Source organism: Corapipo altera, unplaced genomic scaffold, assembly GCF_003945725.1.
Source record: "Corapipo altera isolate COAL_440 unplaced genomic scaffold, ASM394572v1 0, whole genome shotgun sequence".
Taxonomy (NCBI): domain Eukaryota; kingdom Metazoa; phylum Chordata; class Aves; order Passeriformes; family Pipridae; genus Corapipo; species Corapipo altera.
The window spans coordinates 19,152,767-19,180,694 of record NW_020884872.1 but is presented as its reverse complement, the minus strand read 5'-3'; the positions used below and the strand labels follow the sequence as shown (position 1 = coordinate 19,180,694).

At 38.4% G+C, this 27,928-nt stretch overlaps 1 protein-coding gene across 6 annotated transcripts in view; it reads right to left on the bottom strand.

Moving 5' to 3' along the window:
• Positions 1 to 27,928, bottom strand: part of ARHGAP6 (Rho GTPase activating protein 6) — a 323,769-nt gene that overhangs the window by 12,136 nt on the left and 283,705 nt on the right. For all 6 annotated transcript variants that reach the window (XM_027639009.1, XM_027638993.1, XM_027638977.1 and 3 more), the window contains exons 4-9: positions 21,172 to 21,428; positions 16,096 to 16,291; positions 13,011 to 13,066; positions 9,241 to 9,391; positions 7,877 to 8,025; positions 4,425 to 4,604 (exon numbers count right to left, since the gene is read on the bottom strand). In XM_027639009.1, the coding sequence (XP_027494810.1) occupies positions 4,425 to 4,604; positions 7,877 to 8,025; positions 9,241 to 9,391; positions 13,011 to 13,066; positions 16,096 to 16,291; positions 21,172 to 21,428 (989 nt within the window). The remainder of the gene's footprint in view (positions 1 to 4,424; positions 4,605 to 7,876; positions 8,026 to 9,240; positions 9,392 to 13,010; positions 13,067 to 16,095; positions 16,292 to 21,171; positions 21,429 to 27,928) is intronic.

Sequence of the window (27,928 nt, the reverse complement as noted above, 5' to 3'; positions counted from 1 at the left end):
TAACAGTGGGATTACTCATGTATCACAATGTCAAAAGCTTCAGTTTAAGGTCCTCACCTTACATCCCTATTGAAAGATCTGTGGACATTGACATTTACAAATCTCCATTCCAAGGAACTGTACTTCTCTTCTTCTAGAAACAATGTGAAATGTAATTACAACAGAAGGAGAATGTTTCTTCATATATTCCGTGGCATTTGACTTATTTATGTCCTTCTCTTATGGAAATTTCATGGTAATTGTTCTATCTATGAAGATCTTCAGTTGCTTCATTTCAATAAGGGTTGCCAAAGGTCAGCATTTTTCTAAATGAACCCTTATAAATATTTAATGTTCAGGTATCCATATGGCCAAATCCTGAGATCTTAGAAGCATTTAAATTCCTGCTTCTGCTCAATAAGACCTTGAATAATTATAGAGTTCACCTGTCCATAACTCAGGCTTACAAGTGGGTCCTGCTAGATCTCCAGCAACTCTGAGCAACAGGTTCAGCTGGAATTTATGTCACCTTCTTTGGAGTCTGGCCTTCTGATTTGTTAACGTTCTCTTTGCACTTTGTATGGAGGTGAACCTTCAAAATCCTTGATAGTTTCAGCAGATGCAGGATACAGCAACGTCTCCTGGGCATGTAGCAGAAATGGCACCCCAAATCTGCACAAGTAAACTTTGTGCTTCCAACTGCACTTTTCAGGAGTCTTATCAATCCTTAAGTGAGTATGTCTACATCACAGTGTAACATTCAACTCGAACTTCGAAACAATGAAACAGATGAAACCATTCAAAAAACTTGAACTAACAGCCCAGGTTCACTCATGACAGATAGAACTGGAGACAAGACAATTCCAGCAAGAGGTCATCAACTGGTTTTGGATGCAACTTGTCAGGGCCTGGATATCTTGGCCTTCAAGTCACACTGCATGGGCCATTTGTTCTCCCTGACATTTCCTGGAAAATAGGAATTACTAACAGATTGCCCGGAGGAATACCTCAGTTTGGGAGTTATTTAGGGAGTCAAGTTACAGAAAAGGCCTATTTCTTTAAATAAGGAAATAATTAGAAAACAAATGAAGATATGCATAATTTAATTCAAATTGATCCACAATCTCTATGAGAAACTTGTGTAACCACACATTCACTTTTTAAAATTTGTATTCAGTCTCTAAGCTGGAAAAATATCTTGCTGATGGTCCCTGATACACTAGTCTTTAAATAAATTACTTTATCTTTATAGGAATATATTTTTGGAAACCTAGTGTGCTGTAACTTCTTCATTTAGACAGCCCTTCTATACTGTACAATAAACTCCAGATAAAGTTTAAGGGTAAAACAGAATCCACATCTTTCTGTCTGAAACTTACTATTCGGTTTTATATCAAGTAACTTGCAAGAATCTACTGAGAAGATTTTGTCAGTAAAATAAAAATATGTTTTCCATTATTAAAAAAAAAAAAAAATCAATCTTTCATTCCATTGAAATGATTCTGAAAAAGTTCCAGCAAGAATTTCAGTTCCAACAGAAACCCAAACTTAACAGTTCTATTGAGTTATAGGGCTTCCATCTGAATGAATGAGGACACATTAATGAATGAATCTTCAACTGGATTTGTACTGATGGTCTCTTTGGTAGCTTTCTATAAAACTTCTTTGGGTTTTATTGCTCCTGTGCAGCAATTTTCTTCAGTTTAGTTAAGTAATTTGGTAAGTGTAGACATGATATGCATGTAATTATAAATTTACAGTTATAGAGAACAACAATACTGGTATCTCAGAAAGATGTCACAATAACTATTACTGAATTAATTGTTTAACTGGCAGTTGTGTCTGAATAGATGGATGAGAACCTGAAATTTGGGACAGAAGGGAAGCCAAGGCACTGCTGAAATAAGAGCTATTGAGAACATACAAGGATGTATCAGAGGGCTCTGCAGTTGTCAGGACTCCAGTACAGTAGATATTCTGATGTTTGGTGCTGGGTGCTATTATAAGAGTCATAGCTGTTGAGACACAAAAGGTGGAGAGACCCTTGAAGTGTCTCCTTTGTGCTGTTCCCTGCTACTGATGTGGCACAGAAAGGCAGTGTGTGCCTTTCTCTGCAGTGGGGAGGCCATAGTAGCCCCTAAGAGTAAAAATAAGAAATTTCATACACTATGTAGTGCTTCTTTGCAGCAGAGCTGGGTTTGGGTGCTAGGAGATGAAAATGCATGACCAAGCTGCTGTTCTCTATCCTCCATGCTGAGTCAAAGCCAAAAAGATGAAGGGTGGTTGAGTTGTGCCTCCTTGCATTGAGCTGCTGGACATAGTTCAGGGACTGGCAAAGAACAGTCCTTTATACATTTCCATAAAACATTTTAATGTATCCCTAAGTTTCACTGAAATGGGTAAGAATTGGATATGAAAGATCTCATCATCACTGATATCTGAAGAAAGGTTAGATTCCATCTTCTATAAGAAATCCACATTTCTTATTCCATATTGATGTTACTGATAGTTGCTTAGTAAAAACAGTGCTCAGTATCATGGGTTGTTCTGACAAACAGAACCTCCCTGACCACTAATATGTCAGAATCATTCTGATATTGTGGTCTGGGTATCCCAACACATCCTGGTTTCCTAGGTTTTGGTTCACAAATGTTGTTCCAGTTTCAATGCTGAAGCCAATCACAGTTTTATAACCTCCCCATATATAACAATAACAGAAGGAAGAAAAAAAAAAAGAAAAAAAGAAAATCAAACACAAAAGTACCTTAGTAGAAATACACTATGTTACAGCTATAACTGAATGTTTCAGTCCAGATGTTTTTCTTTTTTTAGTAGCATAAATGTCAAGTATAAACAGTAAAAGTTGTTCTGGAAAACAAAAGAAAACTTTTTTCCCACACTTCATTTAACCTTCAGATGAAAGTGCAAGTGCTGAAGAGACAGAGGAAAAAATCTGTCAGAATTAAAAGAGCCCATATGTAAGTTAGTCTAACCTTAGCCCCACCCTTTCCAGAGTGAAAGTTGGAATGTTTGCCTAAGTATTATGTACTGAGATGTGTCTGTGCTGCAAGAAGTTCTTGAAGAGAAACAGTAAGAAATCTTCAAGTATTGCAAGTATTCTTATTCAAGTATTATTTTAAACTTTATAGGGTCATCTCCACTCTGGGTCAGCAGACCTTCATCCGTGAGTGCAGTTCTATCACTTTCTTTTCCTGATGTTGAAGGAAAAATAGCACCTAACATTTCCCTAAACTGTGAAAAGCATTAAAAAAAGAAAAGAAAAAAAGATTGTGTCTCAATGATACAAGAATAAAAATATATGCAAGGAAAACCACAAAGAAGTTCATCTGAGGCTAAGATTGATAGGCAGGGCTCGTGACTGCTTTCTCATGCTCTTCTTCCTGTTGAAATCTGATAGACACCTTCCCCTTACAGTACTACATGGCCATCAGCCCACAGTTCAGGTTTCTCCATCTTCTTTCAACAAGGTCTCCAGCACTCAGTTTTGCTGAAGCACTAAAGGAGGTTTTCAGAGTGTTCTTCTTTCTGCTTTGGGAACTTATCTCCTCAGTGTAACATACAGTGCTGCTTAGTTTCAGGACATAACAACCAAAGCTATTTCCACTTTTTCAAGACTACTGGTTGTGTTAGGATGTGTATGTTTATTAAAATGAAGACAGGATAGTGCACACAGGTCTGACTGGCCTTTGCTACCCCAGAACAGGGCCCTCTCAGGCACAAGTCATACTGAAGTGGCCTATAATTTTGTACACAAAAAGAGCACAAGGTAAAGCCACAGAATTAACTGTCTAGGTAACTGCTAGGCATTAGGAATGTGATTTAACTAAGCTGCATCTTAAGTAAACAACATGTCCAAATCCAAGGCCATCAGCCTTCTTATGAAGAACTTCCTTGCTTCAGCAAGAGAACAGAAGGGAACTCAGGAACTACACAGATTTATGTTTTACTCCTCTTATCCAACTGAAAAATGAGAAAGCTTTGTCCTTCCACTTCATCCATGCAACAAAATAAGTTTCTGTTTCTTAAATTAACCAAGGATCTCTTAATCCCTGCAGAAAAACTGGCTTCTTGACTTCCAAAGCTGAGATGTGAAAGGTCATTTTCAGTCTTGTCCATGCATTGTTTAGTATACAGCTGAATAGCCAACCCCATCATTTCCACAGACAGAAATCTTCTAAGAAATATACCCTTAATTACACAGAAATCATTCCAGGCAAGATTTAAGTACACATTTTTGATACTTTTACTTACTGCAAATCATTCTCCTTGACAGAAGACTAATTTTTTTTTTTACCGATACTAATTGATCCTAATGTAATGCAACTTCTACAGTTTATTTCATCTCGTCTGCTTTAAGACCAACCAGGTATTCTCTCTCTTATCTTAAAAATGTATAGGAGTAATATGAAAAAATATCCACCTACCATGAAAAGGGCTTCATAGTTTTCAATCATCTTTTGTACGACAGCTATGATAGCAGTACTCTCTTCAGCTCGAGCTGAGCTCTGAACTGAGAATTCTTTGTCTGTAGATTTCTGCTTGTGCAACAAGTTAGGGCCAAAGATGGTAGCCAGGTTAAGTGATGTCATTTTGTTCCCAGTAATCTAGAAAACAGAATATAGATGAGGTGGAGTCTCACAGGGTGTAATGTATACACACACTCAAACCCCTACACACCCACACAAAAACACACACACTCTCTCCTTATTTTCACAGATGTTTCATTCACCAAAACCAAAACCTAGCACTAAGTCAAATAAAAAATGAATAATTTTTAGAAATCTTGAAACACCATGTTTGAACATCTCTGCAACAAGTACTGTGGGTATCCAGGATATATTTTTAAATTAATTGGAGGAGTAGAAGGTGGAAGTACTTCCTGCCCTTAGTTCCCTGGAAGTTCGACAGTGGCATACTTCTGAACTCAGAGAAATCTCCCTCCTACTTCACCATCCCAACATGTTATTGTCTCTTAGGACCAAATACTGAAAACTCCTAGCTTTCTCAAATAGCACTCACAATTTGAAACCTATACAGTGATACTCTTCCATGTTTAAACACTTTAGATAACTAAGGAACAGGTACGTTATTTTTACTAGTATTTGCCTGCATTTTTGCTTGTTTGCTAGAACATGACATGTTTACTTGTTGGGTGAATTTTTTGGTTTGTTGTATTTTTACCTTTCTTCCTGCTTTTATAGATCTGTGCTCAAAGAAGCAATAGTAACCTGAATTTTGAGGAAGCAGAAGGCTAGGAATACATACCACACTAGACAAGAATGATCTGAAAAATATGTCATACATTGTTATATCAAAAATTTCATTGTTATATTTGTAATTACACTACTTTTTTTCCCTTCTATTCTTTCAACAGAGCAAAAAGTTGGGGTCATGTTCTTCTTCTCTCTGTCTCCCCTTGGTTGCTACTCTTGGAATGCAGAAGAAAATGCCAACAGTTAAGACTGTAAGTGAATTTTGGCCATTGCACCAGTACTTCTTGCAGGATTATAAAAAAAAAAAAATCATGAGAGTTATTTTTCATTTGTTTCAATTACACTTGAACTAACAATTTTACATAAGGACATGAAGAGGTACCAAAAAGAGGCAGTAATGGAATTCCAAGGAATGAGTGATACAAAATGGATTTTCTCAAAGCAGTATTTTTAAATTTTTTTTGTAGCTGGTCATTTACTGAATACTCCAGTTAAACTTACAACTGTGCACTGACTATACCTGGTTTATCTTTTACAGAGCTCAACTAGACAGCACAGAGCTGACGGTAAAAAAGAGTTTTTCCTTTTACTGGTGAGACCACTGTGTAATGTTGGAGAGACATCTGCACTAAGTAGGTGGATGGGCAGTCATACCAAACATGTTGGCTCTTTGTTCAGAGACTCATCCCAGCATGACTGTGAGAACAGCACACTCCCTTATTTGCACACCACCATGCACCCAGCTGTTTCTCGGGTGACCTGCTTTTTAAACTCTGTCTGATTTTCAAGTCACCAAGGATGCAGAGGCATGTGGTGCCTCCAGTGTGCCAGGGGCAGCCTCTGGCTGTGCCTGGATCTGCATGTGCAGGCTGTTTGTACAAATAGTGAGTCTTTTCTTAGGGGCAGCCTCAGGGCATCCCTTAAAAATGTTGTAAACATATCCACTGAAATGAACTGAATGAGTAATTTTAAAAGTTAGTCATCCATCTTCATCTTTGTGAGAAAAGGGCTCTTGAAAGAAATCATGAAGAGGTCCTGCGTGCCAAAGCTTGGCTGTTTTCCTTCCAGTGATAGCAAACAGTCTGATAAAATACTTTCTCTTGCCCTGTATGCCTTTATTCTCTTAATTTTTTAATTATTCATAAATGGCTTAAATAACTGTGAGCAGAATACTGTATTATCTATAAAAGGTATCCAGTTGCACATAATATTCCTGATGCTTACAATACTGTCAAGAGGGCTTACATAAATTTGCCTTGCCAAAATACCTGTGGCAGAGCTGATGTACTGTTAAGTGGAATGAAAATGCCTTTAATACAACTGTTGGGCCAACTCAACTCTCTTAAGCAGGATCTCCTAGCCCTGCAATAAGATCCTCTTGGTTACATTCCTGAACCAACAAAGAACTTTTTGCAGGACCAAGGGGACCATGACCTTAGCTGGCTTATACATGTTTTGAAGCACAGTAAAACTGTTACAAGCTGCTCTTTCTAAGTGCTTTCTTTCCATCATAGTGGTGTAGTTTTTCACCAACTCCTTGCTAAGAACAAAGATAATACTATTTAAAGTGAATTTAAAAGTGAAATAGACCTAGAAGTCACATGCAGCACACTGGAAGTTAGGACTTCAGGCAGAAATCAGGAAAAACTTAGTCTCAAAGTGCCAATTGTTAAAACCAGACAACTGCAAAAGGTGTCCAAATTTGATGAAATCAGTAGGATTTTCCATCTGGAAGACAAAATTCTCTAGGAGTTTCAGAAGAGTCTTAGAAGTAACCTCAGAAGTAGATTCAGCTGCAGTTCAGAGGAACAGAGAAGTCCATCCCACAGATAAACCAGTTCAGTTCTGTTAAGCAGTGACAGACTGTATCCATTCCATTCAAAGTTAACTGAGTTGCCACCTTTTGCAGAGCACTCCACTAGTCCAAGTCTTTTCCTGGTAGAAAACGGGAAGCCTGGATTTTCAGGTCTTCTCTAGCGTGAACAGGCACAGATGCAGACGTGCGAAGCTCTGAAGTGCAGCTCAACCCCACTGCTATAGGTATTCTTGTATCTGTGGGGTTAGTGCACACCAACCTCTCCACTGAATTTGGTCCAGACTGCAACAGTAAGGAGGCCAGAAGGAAAACAGGCAAAGATGAACACCGTGACTCCAGCTAGTGATGAGGTCTCTCAGTTGAAAGGATACAGCTGGAGTTCCGGTCCTTTGTTTTTTATTTTTCACTACCCAGTGCACACAAGGAAGCTAAAGGAACTAAGAAGTGAACTGCTGTGTCCAAAGGTCATATAAGAAAGTAACAACAGAGAACAAAAAGAGAATGAAAAAGCATATTCTTGTATGCCTGACCTCTTCTGAGTACTTTTTCCACAGAACATAATAGGATAAAACAAGGCTAGATGGATAACATTATGAACAAGGTCGGTTACGCTGCGAATCAAGCAAAGGAAGTCGTAGATGCTTTACTGATTAAGTCATACAAAAATTAAACTTTCACAGCCCTAAGAACATAGTAAACAACCAAATGGCAAAAGTGTAGGCAAGTAGATTAAATGTCTCCCATCTTTCAGGGGTATGCCACCACTGTGAATGTTTCAAAGTTTTAAAGATCTCTTTTCAGACCATCAGTTAAGGAAAGTCAAAGGATACAAGTGACCAGGACTTACCTCTTGGCCATCTTTGTCTCTGGTGTCTTCTGCATGGCCAGCCACTGTGGAGAGGAACTGCAGCAGCCGGTGTAGGGTATCGCAGTTACAAGGAGGTAGAAGATAAATGAGAAGCTGTAAGGTGCTTAGCTGTTCATCTGGCTCTAATACTAAGAGGGGAAAAAATATATTCTAAGAAAATCACTCCAACTAACCTAAAAGAAGAACAAATAGACTGTTCCCAGCCCAAGGGAAGGCATAAGAATAGCTTTGTTTAAGGATCATTTCCCTTACAACGTCAGAAGAAAAAGAGAAAACTTGAAGGAAATATTAAAAGTGCAACAACTACTATTATGAGATTTTTGCCTTGGTTGATCAACATTTCACTCACAAATTCATAGGAACTGTTCTCATTCTATAAGAGAGCAAAATCCATGTTGTACACTCCATTGCTGCAACTGGACTCCAAAATTCTGCTTACTTTTCTATTTACTCCATTCATTTAAGTACAGCTACTGGTATATACAGTAGCTGGCAAGCATCCCAGTCAGGTTTCTGTATAGTCATTTTTAATCAGTTTTCTTACAATTTTGCATCTTACAGAGGTCCTGGGAGATTGGAAAAGCAAGTAGAGATATAAAGGATATTCTGCAAACACCATCACTCGAACCATCTAAAGCGCAATGGTAGCCAGTAAGATGAGACAGAGGCAGGATCTCACACATGGGAGCTAGAAAGATTCTGAAGAACACAAACTAGGCAGCAGCTGAAGCTTGAAGGGTCCAACTCTACTTTTTCCTAAATTTGTGAGAGTCTGCACTCAGGCAACACATCGTACTTAATATGATGCCTTTGAGGACCATTAACTATGAAGAAACTTAAATATTTTAAGCTAGGATGGAATCTTGGTCAGTGAACAGCTCTAAAAATTTTAAGATACTGGGATTCAAACTGGAGTCTGTGATCAGGTACTGCTGAACCAATGACAGGGTCAGATTTTAATAGATAACATGAATCACATCCTATATACAAATGCAAAAATATGTATAATGAGTGAAATAGTTGCTGTTCTAGTTTTCTGGATTACACTTACACGGTATGAACACAAAGGAAAAACCTCAGTAAATTTATACTAAAGGATATACTATATTATTTATATTATATACAATATTATATATATAACATACACTATAGTATGGTATATTATATATGGTATAGTATATTAGAATATACTATATTGTTTATAATACATTATACAAATATTTGGAGCAAATCAAGGCTAAAGCCTTAAATGCACAGAATAAAAGAAGATGATTAGTAGAGATAAAAGAATTCAATCAGGTTAGTTTTTCAAAATTGGTAAATAAAGATGCTGCAGAGCTCACAGAGAGTATTGATGAAAGGTGTATAAAGTTCTCTGGTGAGAAGCGGGTCAGGCATGTCACGCAGAAATTCCTTTAACAAAGCAGCAACATCATGAATGCTGTGCTCTTCATCTAATACAACATCTATGCCTCGGTCAAACTCTTCACGTAACTGGAAAAGAACATGTCAGAAAACCACAGTCACTCACTGTCCCAATTAATACATCCCAACATAGAAAATCTTTTAAGAAGTAGATTTATTAATTTTCACTTTCAAGCTTGGGCATGACTAGTTTTTGGTAAGGTCAAAGATATAATTCATGTCTAATTGTTGTTTATTTCATGATACATTACTTAAGGTTTGTATTAGACTGTAATAAAATATAGTTTTTTCTTTCCAGCTGATATATGACACTCTTACATGAAAAAATGTGCCCAAGTATAATTTTTGCAAAAATGCAAGATTCATATCAAAGGCAGAAACCAGAGAGAATAAGGAAAATGGAAAGAAAGGCTTTCTTATACCACCTTACTGCATTATCCCTAGAACCAGAAAGACTAAAATTGCATTTCATAACATTTACAATTTTGTACAAAACCATTAATAATAAGATAATGTTAATATCCACCAAACTCACATTTCTCTTGTGATTTAAGACTCTGTGTAAGGATAGCAGCAAGCAGACAGGTTTACTCAAACAGCACAGCACTCGTCCACATACACCTTGTTCTGCCTTTTAATTTAGTTATATTCACTAAGTGATCATCATTATGGAGTTAACATTACAAGGTATTGCTACTTTTTTTCCAGCTGCGGTCCTCAGACTAATTCTGTATAATTCAAAGGCATCATGATTCCAAAAGGCAGAAGAAATTCCTCTCCCATATCCAAGATACCTTATGAAGAGATAAAAGCCTGCCCTTCTGGAGAGATTTCCCAGCACCAAGAGCAGAATGCTTTCCTCAGGTTGACAGCTCCACCTTTTACTCTCTTTTCATTTTGAAAAGAGTCAAGATGTTTTAAAACTATTTCCTAGAGAAAATTCATACCTTTGCTAACATTATGAGGTATCACAATCTATCTTCTGAGAGAGTAATTACAGGTAAACCTTACTAAAAAAGGAAATTTGACGTATCAGATTTCTTTACCAGGAATATTACAGACGTACCAAAAAGAGGAAAGAAGCTAAGTCACAAGCAAACTATGTGTCTGTGATAATTTGTGGCAAATCCTGACCACGTGCAAACCTATCTTGAGTGTGTACAGCATGAAAATCCTGTGTTTTCAGTTGAAATTGTCTTTCATAATGGTTATGAAAGGTATTGTCTGAAAACCACAGCCTCCATTCTAATTTATTAGGATTACTTTTAACATTATTCATATCAGTCATTACTAATAATGAATAATTATGCTACTAAGAACAGAATATGTTCTTTATCTAGTATTATGCTTCCCCCTGCTGATCTGTGGTCAAAGATTTTTAAGTGCCAACTTGAGGACTTCATTGCTGGCTCGATTCTACTCTCCAGACTGGTGGCAAATGCAGAAATCTCCATGGAGTACCATGAATTATCTCAATCCAGAAGATTGCTTCTGCATTTACTGCCCAAAAGCAGCTGAGGAAACAGATTAACACTGCATCAGGAATTCAGACTTCTCAAATAGCTGTCTAAATCATAAACTGCTGTTACAGCCTTGAATATGGCATTTCTGATATCTACTGAGGCCTATAGAGATGTCCTACGCAGCACAATATCAGATAAGCTTTGGTGAGACATGGTCACATTTCAGGCCCAGGTACCACAGCTGTTAAAAGTGTGTATTTTTAAGTTTAAACTTTCGGTCTCTCAGACTCCACTCAGAGGGAATACTTTCAGACTTTTGTCTGAAGATACTTATGTTGAACTACAGCATCCACTGGAGCTTATGATATGAGAGATAAGGACATCCATGCCGGGAGAGGGGATGGGAGAGCAGAGCTCCAGCCATGTCACTCTGCAACCTCAGAGTTGAAGCTGCCACCAAGTCACCAGGCCCAGCATCGAGGGCTGCCCACCCTAACCTTGGCAAGAACACTCTGCTCAAGCATCTGTATCGTTTCTGGGCACAACATGGTACCTGGCACCCCAATGCACCAGACCTATCGCCTTGAGTCAACACGAGCTCAGGAATCTTTGTTCTACACCCCACTGAACGTGAAGGAGGAGGTTTGTAATAGGTGCACTTGTTCTAGATTTTCTCTTCCTTATGTATTTATTGCAACAAACTACAGTGGAAACATTACATTTTCTAACTGGGAAAGGAAGGAAAACAAAAATATGCTTACTTTCTAGACAAGGAAAACTAATGAACAGCTGGAAAAGCACACCAAAATCTGAGTCCTGGGTTTGGCTTTCCATGGTTCAGAAAATGAGTGGAATTTTAATTGAATCCAGACTTTCCCATGTGTTCATGTTGACAGCATTTATTATTGTAACTGCAAGGGCCAAGCTGATGCTTCCTTGCTGTTTAATGAAATATACCATTTTATGTAGTTCAATAAATTAGTCAGTGTAATAGAACACATAGATACCCAAATCTTTTTATTTCCTCACCTTTTGAAAACACAAGAAAAACTGGTGAAAGTCACTGATGTTCAAAGTAAAGCTTAGTTCACAAGTAAATGATAGAAGCTCTCTGCTTCCAGAGGTATGATGCAATTGTACTCACCCCTAAATGATAATATGTGTTTTGACATTAAAGCTTGCAAGGCAACTTCAATACTTTATCTAGTTCAGCGTTGACCTAACAACTGCCTCTGCAGACCACAAATGTTTTTAGCTTAGTGTTACACCAGCCACTCAACAACAGAAACTGCTAGAGAATAAGCTACAAAATCAGCAGGCTATACTGTCCTACCAGCCAAAATCAATTCAGTTTAGCTACTCAAGGTAACTTGACAGAGCAACAAAACATTACACGGTTTTTGCAACAAAGTACTTCTGGGATCAGATGCAGTCAAGCTTTCTTTTGCTTTTTTTTTTTCTGTTTGATGCTTTTTGTCTTATACTTCCTGCGAGGGGTATTTTTCTGTAACTTTTTATCCCCTCCTTAAACATCACACAAACATTAATCACTATTTCTTACTGCTCTAACCCAATGTGTATTCCCAACTTCTGGAAATAACAATGCAATATCTAGGGGTGAGGTAACACCCACTTCTGACTTTGTCTCTGAAACCTAATTGTACACCACCTTTGATTTTTCATCATTTGGTTGATATTAAGACTTGGAAGGACCTGCTCTGACCTTCAAGTTTAGCAGGGGTAAAAGAGAGGTGACATTTAGGAGCAGCAATCTGAGGGTCAAAGAGATTGTTCTGTACTTGCATGTTTTCTCATACCGTGAGTTTTCAAAAAAAGATTTACAGTTTGAGTTTACTTTGGGAGCTTCAGCTGTTTCCGAGATGAAACAAACAGCCAAGTTGTTTTTTTTTTCCCTACAGTGTAACCTTTGGAAAATTTCATCACTGTGGTCTGTTTGGATCTCCAACCCTGTGATACTTTTGCAGAGCAAAACATAACAGACTGTTAACCTGCTGAGAACCTGACAAGGAGTTCACCACATGTAAAAGATACTGGAAATGGCCTGTTATGAGACATCAAAAAAACAAGTCACTGATCCAGAAACCCTGAATTTCACCAGGTGATGGATAGGGAGGAAATCACAACAAATGGAACCAGATTTGTTTGTATCGTAGCTGGAAGGAAAACCATATTGTAGAAGGAAAACCATATCCATATCCACTCACCTGTCGTACTCTCTTTTTTGAGCTTCCAACTCTGAATATTCCTACTGTCTGGAGACCTGCAAGTGTAGCACATCATAGAACTGTTTTATCATTAAATTTTCTCCTGACAATTGCATTCAAACCAAGCAATCTGAACTATATGTGTACTTAAAAGAATAATAAAAAACTAGTAACATATTTCTCCACAACCTTGTACTTACCAGGCTGAGGCAAGACTCAGTTGTGATTAAGAAGCCATCCACTGTGGTTTTTAAGGACCTCACCTAATCTGCAAAATGGTATCTCTGTGACATTTCCTGTGATGCCATTTTGGTAGTGCCACTGCTGCTGCATGAGGAACAGAGGTATGCAGAGAGTGAGGCACTGCTCAGGGTTTGGAGGTGGCACTTCCAGGACTGTCATCCAAGGGAACAGGTTATAAAATAACTAAACATGTGAGCATTGAGCTGTGTCTTTGATACAAGAAGCAGTTGGTGTTTGGGGTTACTCACTGGCTCAATAGTGCCTGTCAAGACAAAGTTGAGTTTCCTTCAAAGGGACATAAATAGGGCACTCAGGCAGACTATGAGAGGCAAGAACTCTACACTGGAGTTGTGCAGTTTATAGGGTAGGAACAGTTTTTATATAGAGGGAAAGTTATAAAGAAGCAAAGTGCAAAAGTGTGCCATTTAGACTTAAAGTGATTTGGAAATGGGTGTTGCCTGCTATTCCATAAGAAATTAGTTCAAACCTTCATCTAGCCCTGTAGATACCACCAGAGTATCAAACAAACAATAACATGGTTATCAAACGGACATACTTTGCAGACTAACAGGACCAGAAAAATTTGAGAGTAAATGCTACCCTAGAGGTGACATGGCCTTTAGCAATGGCAATGTGAGTGGAAATTTTAGAGCCTTAAGGAGCTGTATACTTAATAGAATTTTACAGAGTTATACATTTGTGCAAAAAGGATGAAATTATCTACAAGTTACACTTATAACGAAGGGATCTGTCACTTTGCAATGGTGTTTGGAGTTACAGATTTTCATCAGAGAAATTCAGACAGGATTCTGATTTCTCATTTTTAGTCTCAACATGACATGTCACTTCAGATCTTCTGTCTTTGATTAACAGAATATTACACTGATGGGATACCAATTAGTAAACCTAGAGACATTAGCAGGGAATCATCCTAGATGGAGATACACACATTGGGCAAAACCCACAGGCTGGTTATCAGTCCCTGCAAAGACATACAGTATTTGTTCTACACTTGACTCCTACAGGGAGTCAAGCTTTACATCTCTGAGACATGATGCCAGGAAAGACAGGTAAGGTGAACAAGGACAGGAGCTTTTATGGTTAAAAACATAACCCTTTTTCTCATTTAATGTTCAAAATTATCGTTTAAAGCATTTATCAGAAAACGCTGATGATTTGTTGCTGAAAAATCAGCCTAAAGGCTTTAGGCTTACTACGTATTTTCAGAATCAGAAACTTGGTCCATCATGTAGCCTTGAATAATGTTCCTACAGGATTCTTGCTAGAACTGGAAGTCCTCTATGACCCCAGGGAGCAAACAGTGATGTCCATCTTTTGCAATCTTTAAATTTCTCTAAGTCGTTCAGTCACAATGACTGTCTTGTGGACAGCAGATTAAATTGAAAAATGAAGAACATCACTATTTGCCCCAAATTATATCATATTATTGTGTTGTGGGGTACTATAGTGCACTCTTAGACAATGAACAATAACTCATCATAAATTTCCTTTAAGAGAAAACTTCCATGTAAAGCAAATATTTTAGTAAAGAGTGTTGTACAGAAAAGAATCTTTGTTATGACAGTGGGTTAAGGGGATCAAAAAAATTATCACAGATGATCAAGTGACATAAAATCACAGTATCCAAATGATACTCAGCTGAATGGCTTTTTTGGCTGACTCAGATACTTTTATGTTCTCCAGACTCAGCTATCCTTGCTTAAAGGGATGGAAATCATTCATCTCAACCTTAATCATCCAACACTTATTCGTCAGCCATGGTATCTAATCTCTGTAAAAGACTAACAGTGACTATCTTTTGCAGTGTTCCTTGATATATTTGTAAGCAACATAGTATTCAATTATGAATTGTGAAAGCTCAGCATTGTTGTTTAAATTGTAGTCCCTCATCTGCAAAAGCCTTTCATTCAGAGTCAGTAAATTATTTCTTTCTGGTGAAATTAGGCATCAAATGCATCATTTGGTGTTGCAGTCACCATTATTTTATGGTTTGTTTATTATCTGACCATGTGATAACTCTGTCTTGCTGCAGCCAAGTTATTTCAATTTTCATTAAAAAACTTTACAAGACTAAGATAGTTTGGCAGAGATGCTGAACAGATACCTTGCCTGACTATTGTTTCTGCATTACACAAAGCTGTGGGAGGTTCGTGTCTGGACAACCATGAAGACATGAGAAGAATATTGGCAGGAGTCTGTAACTCCCTTCGGAGAGAGCAGGCCTGAGTCTTAGGCTGGTCAGGAGGAATCAAGTCAGAGACAAACTGAGTAGTCAGCCTTCAAGCCTTGTAGAGAACAGGAAAAAGCTTCTCGAAGCTTAATATATATTTAGCATGCGATTTTTTCTTTTTCTGAGCCTCTATCTTCAAATATCAGAAGTCTTGCACTGTAGTATGAACAGTTCATTTAGCTCTCACACCATAAGATCCACTGGTTGTGAAGACTGACTCCAGACTGACCGGCACATTTCAAACTTTTATTCTCAAGGTATAGGTAATCCTGTGGGGTGCGAAGAGTCGTTCCTGCAGAGCTGAGCACCTCAATACATGATGAGTGACCTCCAAGAAAAACTCTATCCCCACGCTCTATGGGCCAGTTTCCAAGCTTGTAGCACAGAGCCCTAGTTAGGGAATTTATCATCTAAGTACGAGACAAGTAAGTCTCATACTGTAAGTGAGACTATCTTTAGCAAGAGGCAAAATAGGAGGGAAAGTGTCTAACTTTCAAAGATGACCTTGCAATTGGAAGCATATAGTTGCTTCTTAAAATGTGCATTTATTTATATTATAGTAAAAATACATCTGCCCCAAAATATTCTTACCATGCTTTTCCAAGTGCTGGCAGCAACTATCTACAAGCCGGGGAACCTGCCTGTAAATAGGGTTCAGGCTTAGTTTCTTATCTCTTGCTTTTTCTTTCTTGCTCTGGGCTTCTGCTGGCAAAGACAGCTGTAGAGCCTCCAACAATCGTGACTGATTGTCATCAAGATCTGTAATAGAGTCCACAGACATTGCACCCTGTAAAATACACACACATGAATAATCAGTATGGCTGGAGAAATATAAACGTCATAGGACCTCATCTAACAAAGAATTTGCCTGCCTGCATTTTAAACAAACTAATATGAAAATATAATTGGCTACAAAGTTTTTATAAATTAATGAAGTTATAATACCAGTGTAGTGGATGGGAAAATCACAATGGTACCAATGCTATTATTAACATTACAAGAAATACAAATTAAAATATTGGAAAACCTAAATGCTTTCCACTCATTCGCCACATCTTTTTACTGTTATAAACCTGCACATACTGCAGGACAAGGGTGAATCATGTTCTGTGTGTGTACATCAGCAGTACCATATTTATGTGCATGGAGACAAATACACATTTTTAAACCTGATTCCCTACTTCTTCTGTAGCTTGGACCATTGTATCAGAGAAACTCATGCAAATAGATTTAAAACTATACACTATATACAGTCAAGAGTTAATATCACAAATACATACAGTTGTGGAGTTTGAATTAATCCCACATTATCACAGAACAAAGACACACCAGAAAAGCAGAGGGGTAATATTCTTTAGATAATTCTACGTATCTTCATATTTCAAAATCATTAAAATTCCAGTGAAAGCTTTGAAAGCTATGTTTGGATTACAGCAAGGCACAGAAGTTCAAGCAGTCTGTAAAGGAAAAAGCAGTACAAGCAGCAGGAGGTTTATGGTATGTTTCAATGTTCACACTTGAAAAACAAGTGGGTTTTTTTTCAAACCACAAGATTACTGTCACTTCAAAATTACCAATTTCCTCAACTGTTATTAAACTTATCAGGCAGAAACATTTTAGAGGATATACAGGCTTACAAACAATAATAAAACAAAAAGAAAATTTTGGGGGTTTATTCCTATTAAAAATATGTTGTAAAGTTTTTTCTTTCTTTCCAAAACACAGCACAAATTTTACAGTAACACAAAAAGTACTGTACAGGGATCCAGTGTGTCATGTAAAGAAGAAAATGTAAATTCCTACTCAAAACTTTGCTGACAACTATAGTTTCTTAAAAGCACACTGTTCTGATGACAGGTATTTTATAGACTGCTATAGTTAGATCTCAATGTGTATTATATGAGAACATTGCAGCAGCCTGCAAGGGAATTTCAAGCTCTAGAAGTATTTTCTTCCATCAGCCCAGCCAACCGAACTTTACAAATATTTCCAGCTCATAAAAAGTCCAATGAGATTTCCAGTTCATTAAAAATTTCTAGTTTGTAATGTCTTTTCAAAAAAAAAGCATTTAACTTACCAGGTATAGTTATGTTTCTTATAACTCATGGAAGACATATAAATAAAGCACAGTGAAGTTTTGTTGTTTTTTTTTACCCACATTTCTATATACAATTACTAGACCCTTTAGAATGCAACTTTTGACCTTTATTTCTGATGTCTCTCAAAAGTACATCTGCTTGATTCCCTTTACCATTTCCTGCCAAATGGAAACAAAAACAAACAAACAAGCAAACAAAAACCCGAAACCAAACAAGAAACTCTGGCTAGGATCCATGTGTGCTAAATTCCAACTGAACGATTTTTTGATTTTGTTTTTAACAGTTTGGCATTCCAGACATCAAGTTAATTGATTGACACTGAAAATCCTAACACTGCCCTCACTGCTGCAGCTCCCAAGCAGATCCTATATGACACATGCCCTCCTTTATACCCTGCCTTAACTGGTCCTCTCCTGTCTGCAAAGCATCCTCATCTCATGAATCATTATTATCACAGTCACTTAAGTCGGATTCAGATCCCTAAAATAGATGTAAATACATTCAGTTCACCACTGTCCTTGGGCATTTTATCAAACTTGTGGATTAACTGGAGCTAGCTTTAAGAAGGGTGACCTTAAGTTCAGTGACTGAAGTATAGCACTGCTTGGCAATACCAAGTCCAAGCCAGCTCTGATTTTAAACTTCAAAGCGTACAGGAAAACACTACCAACATATTCCATGGATCCAGCTCAAACTCAGCTAGACCTATTAGTTCGGGCTCAGACAGATCTATAGGACAGTTGAGGAACAACGGAGGAGACTGTGCTCACTGCTGCCCACTACTCCAGGACTAGTAACACATACACAGTGATACTTGGACTGCAGTGCCCAACAACGGAAGAAAAACAAGTTCAATCTGCTAGGCATTACCTGTGTACATAATGGATACTAGTCCCTGCTCCCCCATGACAAGCTCAAAATCTAAATAAGCTGGGCAAGTCTTAAGCTAAACACACATAAACACAAAGGAAAGTGAAATTTAAAGAGAAGATGGAAAGAGCAAAAAGAAAATCAAGGCCAGAGGAATAGGTGTTCAATGAAGGTCAGATGAAGCTTTTCTTTACCATTTTACTTTTTTAGGGTTTTAGAAGGCTTTTCTCTTTTGAAAAGATGAGCAACATTAGAGTATGCATGGGATCCATTTCAATTCCATACATGACGCTATTTCAGTAGTAAAGCAGTATGACTGAACTCCTGATACTTAAATAAATTCTGGTTGTATTATATATATAAAGAATTAACAGAGAGTCAGAATTCTCTACAATAGGCACACAGAAAGTGCTTCGATGATAACCAGGGCCTGAACTTTCAGCTGCTGGGCAAAAATCATACACAGAAAATGCAGCAACAGTGATTTCTGTCAAGCTCTTGGAGGAGACAGAACCACAGTACTCATACCATGAGCTCTGCAGCCAGTATTACTTTATATCTCTTATTGAAAGTCTCAGCTGAGTGTTTGAAGACTCACTGGAATACACAAAGTGAATGACACAGTAGCAAAGAAGTGAATGGTACAGTGATAAGTAATCCCTCCCATTTAAGTTGGAGAGGACTGCACTCCAGGTGTCTATGCAGCATTTGTGTGATAAACCAGTTGTAACAGTTGCACGTACTAATGAATAATTTTTTAATTTTTTTGTAAGCATTTGTCTTCCTACACTTGAAAATAAACGGTGCAATAGCGCTCAAGAGATAAAAGGTAAGTGCAGGCTTCCTTACCATTCCCTAAAAAAACCTCGAGAGGAGTAAGTACACTGATAAGCAGAATTCTAAAGGCTAAAGACAGGCAAGATATGGCACATGAGTTGATATTAATGTTAAATAATTGACAACTCACAACGTACATTACCTGCATTCCTGACAGAAAATGCCAGCTCCCTCCTGTCATGCTGCCCACCTTAGTCTACCTTACTTCTCTGTAGGTGAACCATGTGCTACTGCATTCTCATGGCTATGGACTAAAGGTTCCATTTCAACACTGTGAAAGCTACAATCCTGGCATTAACAAACAAAAAAAACCCCAAAACCAAACAGACAAAGCCCCCCCTCCCCCAAAAAAAAAAACCACCCCAAACAAAAAAAAAGCAAAACTCTCCCTTTGCTTCTAGGAACTTGGTCCTGATGGAGCTCTATCCTTTAGATGTACCAAAGGATCACGTTCCTTCTGCTTCCTGGTTGGTTAAATGCATGTCACTGATCTTATCACACTTGAAAAGAACAGCAGATGACCCAAATCTGGACATATGAATTATTTTTTACTCAGGTTCTGAAGCTAAGGGGTGTATATGGTGAACTTCTATTTTTCGTCACCGACTATGCCAAATTCTGAAAGAAGTTCATGGGTTTCCCTTCACACTTAGTTCAAATGTGCTTTGCACTTTTGTGTGAACACAACTGTCTGTTCATATGGTTTGCACAGATCAAGAGATGTGCATTAATGCATATATTAGAGTGCAAACATCATGTTTTCAGCTATTTGTAGACAGAATATAGACACTTCTAGCTTCAGTTGGCAGCTAGAGTGAACAAAGAGCTTCGTGATCTGTCTTCTATCTTCTCTTAATTTGCAATTTACTCCAGTTCTGTCCCTCTTAATACTCTGAAGAGCCCTACACAGCATTTCCCTGAATCAGGTTTTATCCTAACGATGAAAGAAGGTGAGGTTCCTAAGAAGATATTTTATTTTCCAGAGTCTGTTCTTATACCCAAATTCTTGCTTAGATTTCTTAAAAGGGGTTTAATTTAAAGTATTTTATTATGCTTTTTTTTCCTCCCTCCATTGCAGATGAAATCAAAAAGCAGTAAATGTTAGAACCTCCATCCATGGTAGCAAAGGAAAAAGATTTACTGCTGTTACTGTACTACTGTAAAGTTCAGAGAGTAAAATTTACTTACAAGGAACAGAATCATGCTAACAAATGGTCAACTAGGTACCTATCTTACACATAGATTAACATTCTGCCCAAAACCAACACACTGAGTTCTGCTGCCAAAGGCATCTTCATAGCCTGTATGCAGAAACATCCTTCAAAGAGCCTTGTAAAAATCTACTCTGACAACTTCTTACTTACCACTAAGGACATGATCAGAATTAGAACATGAGGATTTTTATTAATATTAGGATAGGGATTAATAGTTAAGACTTACTACCAAGTTTGTAGAGTTAGTTTAACAGAACTGTATCTATAAATATCAGTCACATAGGTTTAGTCTTCTCTAGTATTCTTGGTTGAAGCCAGATGGAATTTGTTAAATCTAAAAGACTAAGATAGAAGGAGGTTGATAAAGGGAGCAAACAGGAAGATTTCTAGATAATCTCTCTACCCCTTTGTGATCTGTAACAAACTTACATAATCTTCTCCTACCAGCATCACAGAAAGAAGACTCCCACTACAGTTAAGAGTCTTCTGGTGTTGACCAGGTTGACTTCCACATGAAAAAAAATCCCACTATTTGAAATGCAACAAAAGAGGTATTCCACAATTCATAGACACAACAGGTTTTTTCCTGGTCCAGCTAGACCCTCTGGACCTACTGTCATGCATCCCCTTGTGATGGGTCTACTTACACGCCTCCTTGCTCGTGGCGCTGGCTCAGGTGTGTTAGGAGAAGTGGATTCATTTGGTGTTTCTGAGGTTGAGCTAAGAGATGAGTTACTGCTTGAAAGTTCTTTGTTCTGTCTTTTAGTTCCAAATGGCAAAAGAAAGGCCACAAAATCTGAAACATCTTTTTGCTCTTCTCTCTGAGAGTCTTGCTTGAGCTTGTAGGCCCGGTCATTAGCAATCACTTGGGACAAAGGCATTCCAAAAGCCTGGGGAATAAATTCTGCAACAATAACAACAAAACCCTAATATTTACCAAACATCTGCTATTTATTTATTACAAAAAGAATTAACGGTTAAGCTGTTAAAAAGAAAAGCAATCTGAAGTCCCTTTAAATATATAGTAAGTCCAATTAAGTACTAGACTGCATAATAATTACAACAGTGCCAGGAAATTGTAGCCCATGGTATCTGAATCCTGTCTCTAGTTGCATCATGAACGATACACCACACAGAATCTTGGAAAATCACTTGGGAGCAGAACTAATTAAGATCTTCACTTCCACTGAAAGTGAGTCAAGTCGGGCACTTCTAGTTACATCCAGATATTGCAGAGGGTCATCAGAAACTCTGGTAACCTCATCCTGAGACTGGGGAGGGTAGCTGGACTGTGCCACAACTCCCTCTCATTTTTCAGAGCCCTTCACCAGGCTTCTTTCTCATAAGTGTTGTAGGGCACCAGAGTCAAAGGGGTATCAGTACGTGCAGGATTTTCATTACAGTTCAGGAGAGTATGCATCTACCTGTACAGAGAGCTTGTATGTACATTCACTACGCAGACTAAGCCTTCAAGGATATAGTTTTAAATATACATATACTGTTTTAAATACTGATAAGACTAACCCTGTTTAATAGTGGTGTATCAGTATAAAGGTCCTTTGCAACGGTACAAAAATATACATGGATGTATAGAAATGCAGGGGAAGAAATGTTTCTCTCAGTTAACAAAAAGACATAATCCCATCCCACATCAATATAACTGTAATGTACAAAACCAGCATATACTTCAGGTCACTAAAATGCTTAAATATTTTACAAAATAGAAAAATGTTTTACAGTGAATCAGCCAACAACTAACAATAAAATGCTCATCATGAAGTTTCAAATCAGACCTATCTGACATAAGCAGAACCAAAACCATTGGAACAGACTTCCAACTAGAACTGGTTTGTGTTCAAACGGAAAAAATAGCTATTGATGCTATTCATTCTAATGAAAATGGGTGCAACTTCTACTAGGTTCCAGCTTCAGAACTGCTTGTATCAGTAATAAATATAGCAGCAGAGATCAAAACCTTTTTTTTAATTATGAAAAAAAGAACCATAAACCCCCCCAAAAAAACATAAAAAATCAAAACAAAAAAAAACCCAGAAACCGAAAAATTCTTATATGCTCTGCTTCTCCTTTGCCACAATCATGTAAATAATTTAAGGCCAAAGTTCCGCCTAGAATTTTAAGTCTGACTATGTCTTTGATGATATTTTCAAATTTTATATAGATTTGCAATATCATTAAGGTTATAGTAAGGTATTGAAAAGAAGAGGTTATTTTATGAATCTTGACTGAGTTCACTACTAGTTTATCACACCAAAGAAACAAGAGCCCGTTGTTCCGATTCAGTGAGAAACATTCCTGCTCTTTAGAAGTATGAAATGTTAAAACACCAACTAATGTTGGTGGCCAGACAAAACTAAATCAGGAAGCAGAGCCTCATATATCAAGCAAGTCTGGAGGTGACCTGTGAGTATAATGACATCCAAAACCATCTGCATTTAATTTAGGACAAGAAAGAACATCATCACACGGATATCAAGCAACGCGAGGATTGTCAGTTCCAGGAGTCCCTCCTGTACCCAGCAGTGTGTCTGAAAAATTTTGAGAGTACTAGTATTAAATTACTGTTCTGAATTATCTGCCCAGTGAATATTTAAGATGACAAATTTGAAACACACATATATAACATGTCTCCCCTCTTAGCTGTCTAACCATGTGCTTTGTTATACTCCCAGCACCCCTTTTTATTTGTCCTTCCACAACATTTCCTGAGAAAAGCCACTGAGCCAAATGAAAACCTGAACACAAAATACTTCTCTGGTTTGGGTCAGAGCCACTTGTGCTTCAAATTGGGAGAGGACAGCAATATTTAGCTCATGTGATGCCCATGCTGGTGCCACTGATCCTACAGCACTAGCATCAACTGGGGCAAGATCAGCAGGAGATGAGATCTCAACACTGCTTCATTAAAAGAATTTCATCATAATGACCCTTTCCCTGACTTCATAATGTGAAGATTGATATTCTGAGGTAGGTGTTGCTCCTCCTTGGAAATTCTCAGATGTGGGATTCCAGGTTTTTAATTGCCCTTTCTCAATGTAGCCCAGAGAAAGGACACTGAACCTCTACTTCAGGACACTCTGCTGTAGGCCTCCTCAGAGGACATGAACTGCTTCCCTGATTTCTCAATGCCTGGCAGAGATGGGGAACTGGATGAAAACCAACTGGCTGATTTTCAGACTAAATACAGATGGAAGTGGTGCTGGCTGGCAGTGGTAATTACATTAAAGAGTTGGCAAACCCATTAACTTTTTGCTCATTTGTTGAAATTGAGAGAATCAGTTGGTTCTTCCACAGACTGGCTACAACCCCAAGTTCCCACCGAAATGCGTGTGTGTGCGTGCGCTGTGGTTGTGGGTACCCACCACTCTTCACAAGCATTCAATCCCAACAACTTCCTTGTTGGACAGGCAATTAGAGTCAATGTTAGTCCTTCTGATGTTTCAGACTCATTAAAAAAGAAGAGTTGTAGTCATGCAAAGTAATTAGCAACCCATTGATGGGGGAGAAAGGGCACTAACTCAGACACAAGAGGCATAGGTTTGAGACTCTGGTCTCACCATCAGTGTAAAAGTATCAACTGCCTCTTTACAGCTGTAGGCTGGGGATCCCCACTGTTGGAGAGGTTTAATTGTTATGAAGAAATGTTCCTTAGAGCAGTGGCTCAAACTTTGATCTGTTGTATATATACTAAGTGAGGGCCAAAGCTACTAAGTCAGTTACTTTCTGTAAACTCAACAAAAATTTGATCACTTATTCAATTAGGAGACTGTACAGCTTAAAAAGAAATTTTGCAGAAAGCACCATATAAAATGTGAAACAACCTGGCAGACAGGGTAATTAGCTTGGAAATGCAGACCCATATCCTTAGCCAGCAGCAATTTTGATACACTTTGGTTTTTAGTGTTTACTGGCAAAGGAGACAATTTACTATTTTGGAGAAATGCATAATTTCTCTTACCAGAAAGTCAATCTCGCAGCTGAGGCCAGTTTCTTAACAAAATTTTGATTGAATCTGGTATGTCCTGTAACTGGTAAATCAGCATTTTCTAATAAAAAGCAGTATGTCACAGAAAAAACTCCTAGCCAGATCAAATAAGAGTCTCAGTGATCCCACATCCTTCTCTTTGCTAACCAAATTACAATATCCAGGATGTTGACCCACACAGTTATAGCTTACTTGACCTCATGTTACCCTATCCAAGTACAACTTAAAAGACCTCTCTGAAGTTTCAGCTGGTGAAAACTGTGGTTTCCATCCCACAAAACATATTAGTCTATTAAGAACCAGTGAGGTCTACATTCTAGACTCTAAGGAGTCTTTCAATGCTAATACAGTAAACAGCAACTCCTATTAGTCTCCTTAGCACTTTGGGTTTTTTCTTAAGTACACCTTAAGTGCTAAAATCCTGTGACCAAGATGTACTAAGGTGTGGTACCACCTCTATTTAAATGATAGGAATATAGTGGGAGAGAGATCAGAGAATAAAATACTTTAAAAGGGATATTTAGATCGGGTCTTTAAGTCAATCTCCCCAGCTAGCCAGACTGCGTAACTGTTTTGCTAACAGAAATTCATTACTTCAGATCTGTAGAGACAGTGACGGAAGCAGAAAACATGGAAAACAGAAACCTCAGTCTATAATGGAAACAGCAAAACTCCTTCCATCTCAAGGTTCATCAAAACTCACAGTGACTCTGGGAGACTTGAGATAAGACAGTGTTCTCAGCATCAGTTCTGTGGCTAAAAGACTCTTCTCCAGCTACTCACTTCTGTGGCTGAAAATCTGTTCTCTAGTTACATGGAGCTCACTGACCTGCAAGGACTGATATAAGGCCCTCCCAATTACTATTTCTGTGGGTAGGTCTGGATTTCTTTAAGAAAAGTTAAGAGACTCTTTGGTCCTTCAGTTGACCTCATTACAAAACATGACATATGGTGCTTAAAAAAACCTTTTGTATGCCCAGAGAGCATGAGAAACATTTTCAAAGTTTTTTTAAAAGCATGGTGGGGTGTTGGAAAGGCTTGGAAAAAAACCCCATTTCTGATAAACCATAGTAAAAAACAAACTTCATTCATTCAGCTCTCTCCTTAGGTTGTGCCAAGGCACATGGACATCATGACAGGCTGAAGAACAAATGCAAACATTAAGAAATACATCTTAATTTACTGAGCATGGATGGGAAGTAAACACAGAAGACATTTTCAAGAATTTTGAACTAAAGAAAAATCAAACATCTACTGCTGGATTTGTATATACCACCGGTTACCATGAAGGCCTTTTCTCAGGAAGTCCAGCACACACAGCAGCTCTGCTAAGGCGCCACAGATGAACTTGCTGAATATTTACATTCCACAGAGAAACATCAGCAAAAGGGATGATTCTCAGCTGCTTAACCAATCATATAACAAGTGATTATTATTTCTCAGCAGGTCTCTTCTTTCACCTGTAGTGTTTACTGGAACCCAGGCAAAATGGACCTGTTTTACTGACAAAATCTTCTAGGACGAACAATTTCTGGGAAGCATCTCTCTCTGGAATGCCTGTGTGTACTTTAAAAGTGGGCATGCCTACGTTGATACCCGTATCACTGGCAGGAGACAGACAAAAGACTGCTTCTGCTGCTGCCAAAATTAGCAGTGAATTTGTAAGGGAACAGTATCCAGCTGACAGCATGCATAGCATCCTGAGAATTTCTTATTCTAAGCAGCATGGACATGTTACTGCTCCTCCACCCTGAGTACTGTCTGTCAGCAGCTAAAGCAATTGTTTGGAGACATATGCAGACAGTAGGATTGAGAGTCATGGCCATTATTAACAAGGAGGCTGGGTAGAGTAAAGCCAAAACACTTGAATGATGGAAGCTGAAAATATTGTTTAAATGTCTGGGTGGAGTGCTGTTCTCCTGTTTAGTCTGTTTACATCCGGTAAGTTTTGCTGTATCCTGCTTCGGTGAGTCACTCAGAGATGTAAAAACAACTGAAAAAACCCACTTGTTTTAGTATTTCTCCCCTTTTAATGATACAATGACAGACGTCAAAAAGGACAAAATAAAGATATGAAACTCATTTAAAGTGCATTCAATTCTACTTCAGTGTCTTTATTGGCCTTCAGAAATCTAATAATTTGCTGAAACTCTCACTTAACAGATAGACAGGTTGACTGACTGATCCATCCAAATAAAAGGTGAAGTTTAGAGAGTAAAAACCCCATAGAATAGACTGAGTCCTAAAATACAAGTGATTAAATCTCCAAACAGCCCTAGAGAAAATGAGTACCATTCCTTTCAGTTATACCTTTTAAGTATAGACACCTGGTGATGTGGTGTGAGGAAGAACAGTCTTGGGTTCAGCGCATGTCAGTGCTAAAGGAGAGGGTTTGTCAGGGAAGACCTGCAGCGAGACCTCCATTGTGCATCCCTGGTAATCAGCACAAGTGGCCCTTTTTTTCCATCTCTGTGGCTTCCTGTGCCAGGCACATCTCTGTTATCTTTGCCTGCAACCCCCCCCACACAATGCCATGGTGCTGCATGGTTGTCAGGATTAACCTTCAGGAGTCTATCTTTACAACAGACTTTTCAGGTGGCACATACCAGAGACAGGACTAAACACATGGCCATCCCCGCTGTTACTTGTCCTGGTATGTGGGGGTTCCCAGGTTGGGATACAGAAAACTCAAAATGTTTGGAATTAATTAAATACTCTTTCAACTGCAACTGTGCTTACAAAAGTGATGCTGAATGGATGGAAATGAAGTCTGCATTAAAGCAGCTACATCTCCTCTGTATGAAGTATCTGGAAATCAGTTTCCTTGCTACCCCTCTGACGTCCTGTGGCCTGGTCTTGTTTTCTTCTTACAGCAGTGCAGTTGGACTAGTTACTAAAAAAACCCACCACAAAACCCCAAAAAGAAAGAGAAGGAAGGTATTTCTTTCACACATGAGAACTAGCGACCTGCCCAGGTGGGTAAGTGTGTGCTCTCACTCTTTTTTGTGAGCACATCCACGTCCACAGTGAGAGGTGTTTGTTTTGGACTGGTTGTCCAGAAATGGAAGGTACTCTCTTCATAAAACAAGCAGTAGAAATGCTTATTAAAAAAACCCAGCATAGAACAGTCCAGGATAATACTTCCAGCTTGCTGTGACACACATGCAGAGGAATGTTTACTCTGACTTTAGGTGACATGGAAACAATTGCTCAGGGAAGGTGGTGGGGCTCAATTGTGAGCATGGTAGGCTCATCCTTATGGAGGACCAGCAGCACAAGGCCTTATATTTTTCTTTCCAGAGCACCTGAAAGCTGGGTGACGCTGTCCCTCCTTACTCCTGAGGCTGGGAGAGATGAGGGTTCTGATGATTCCCATGGGAAAATGGTGACCTTTCAACCAC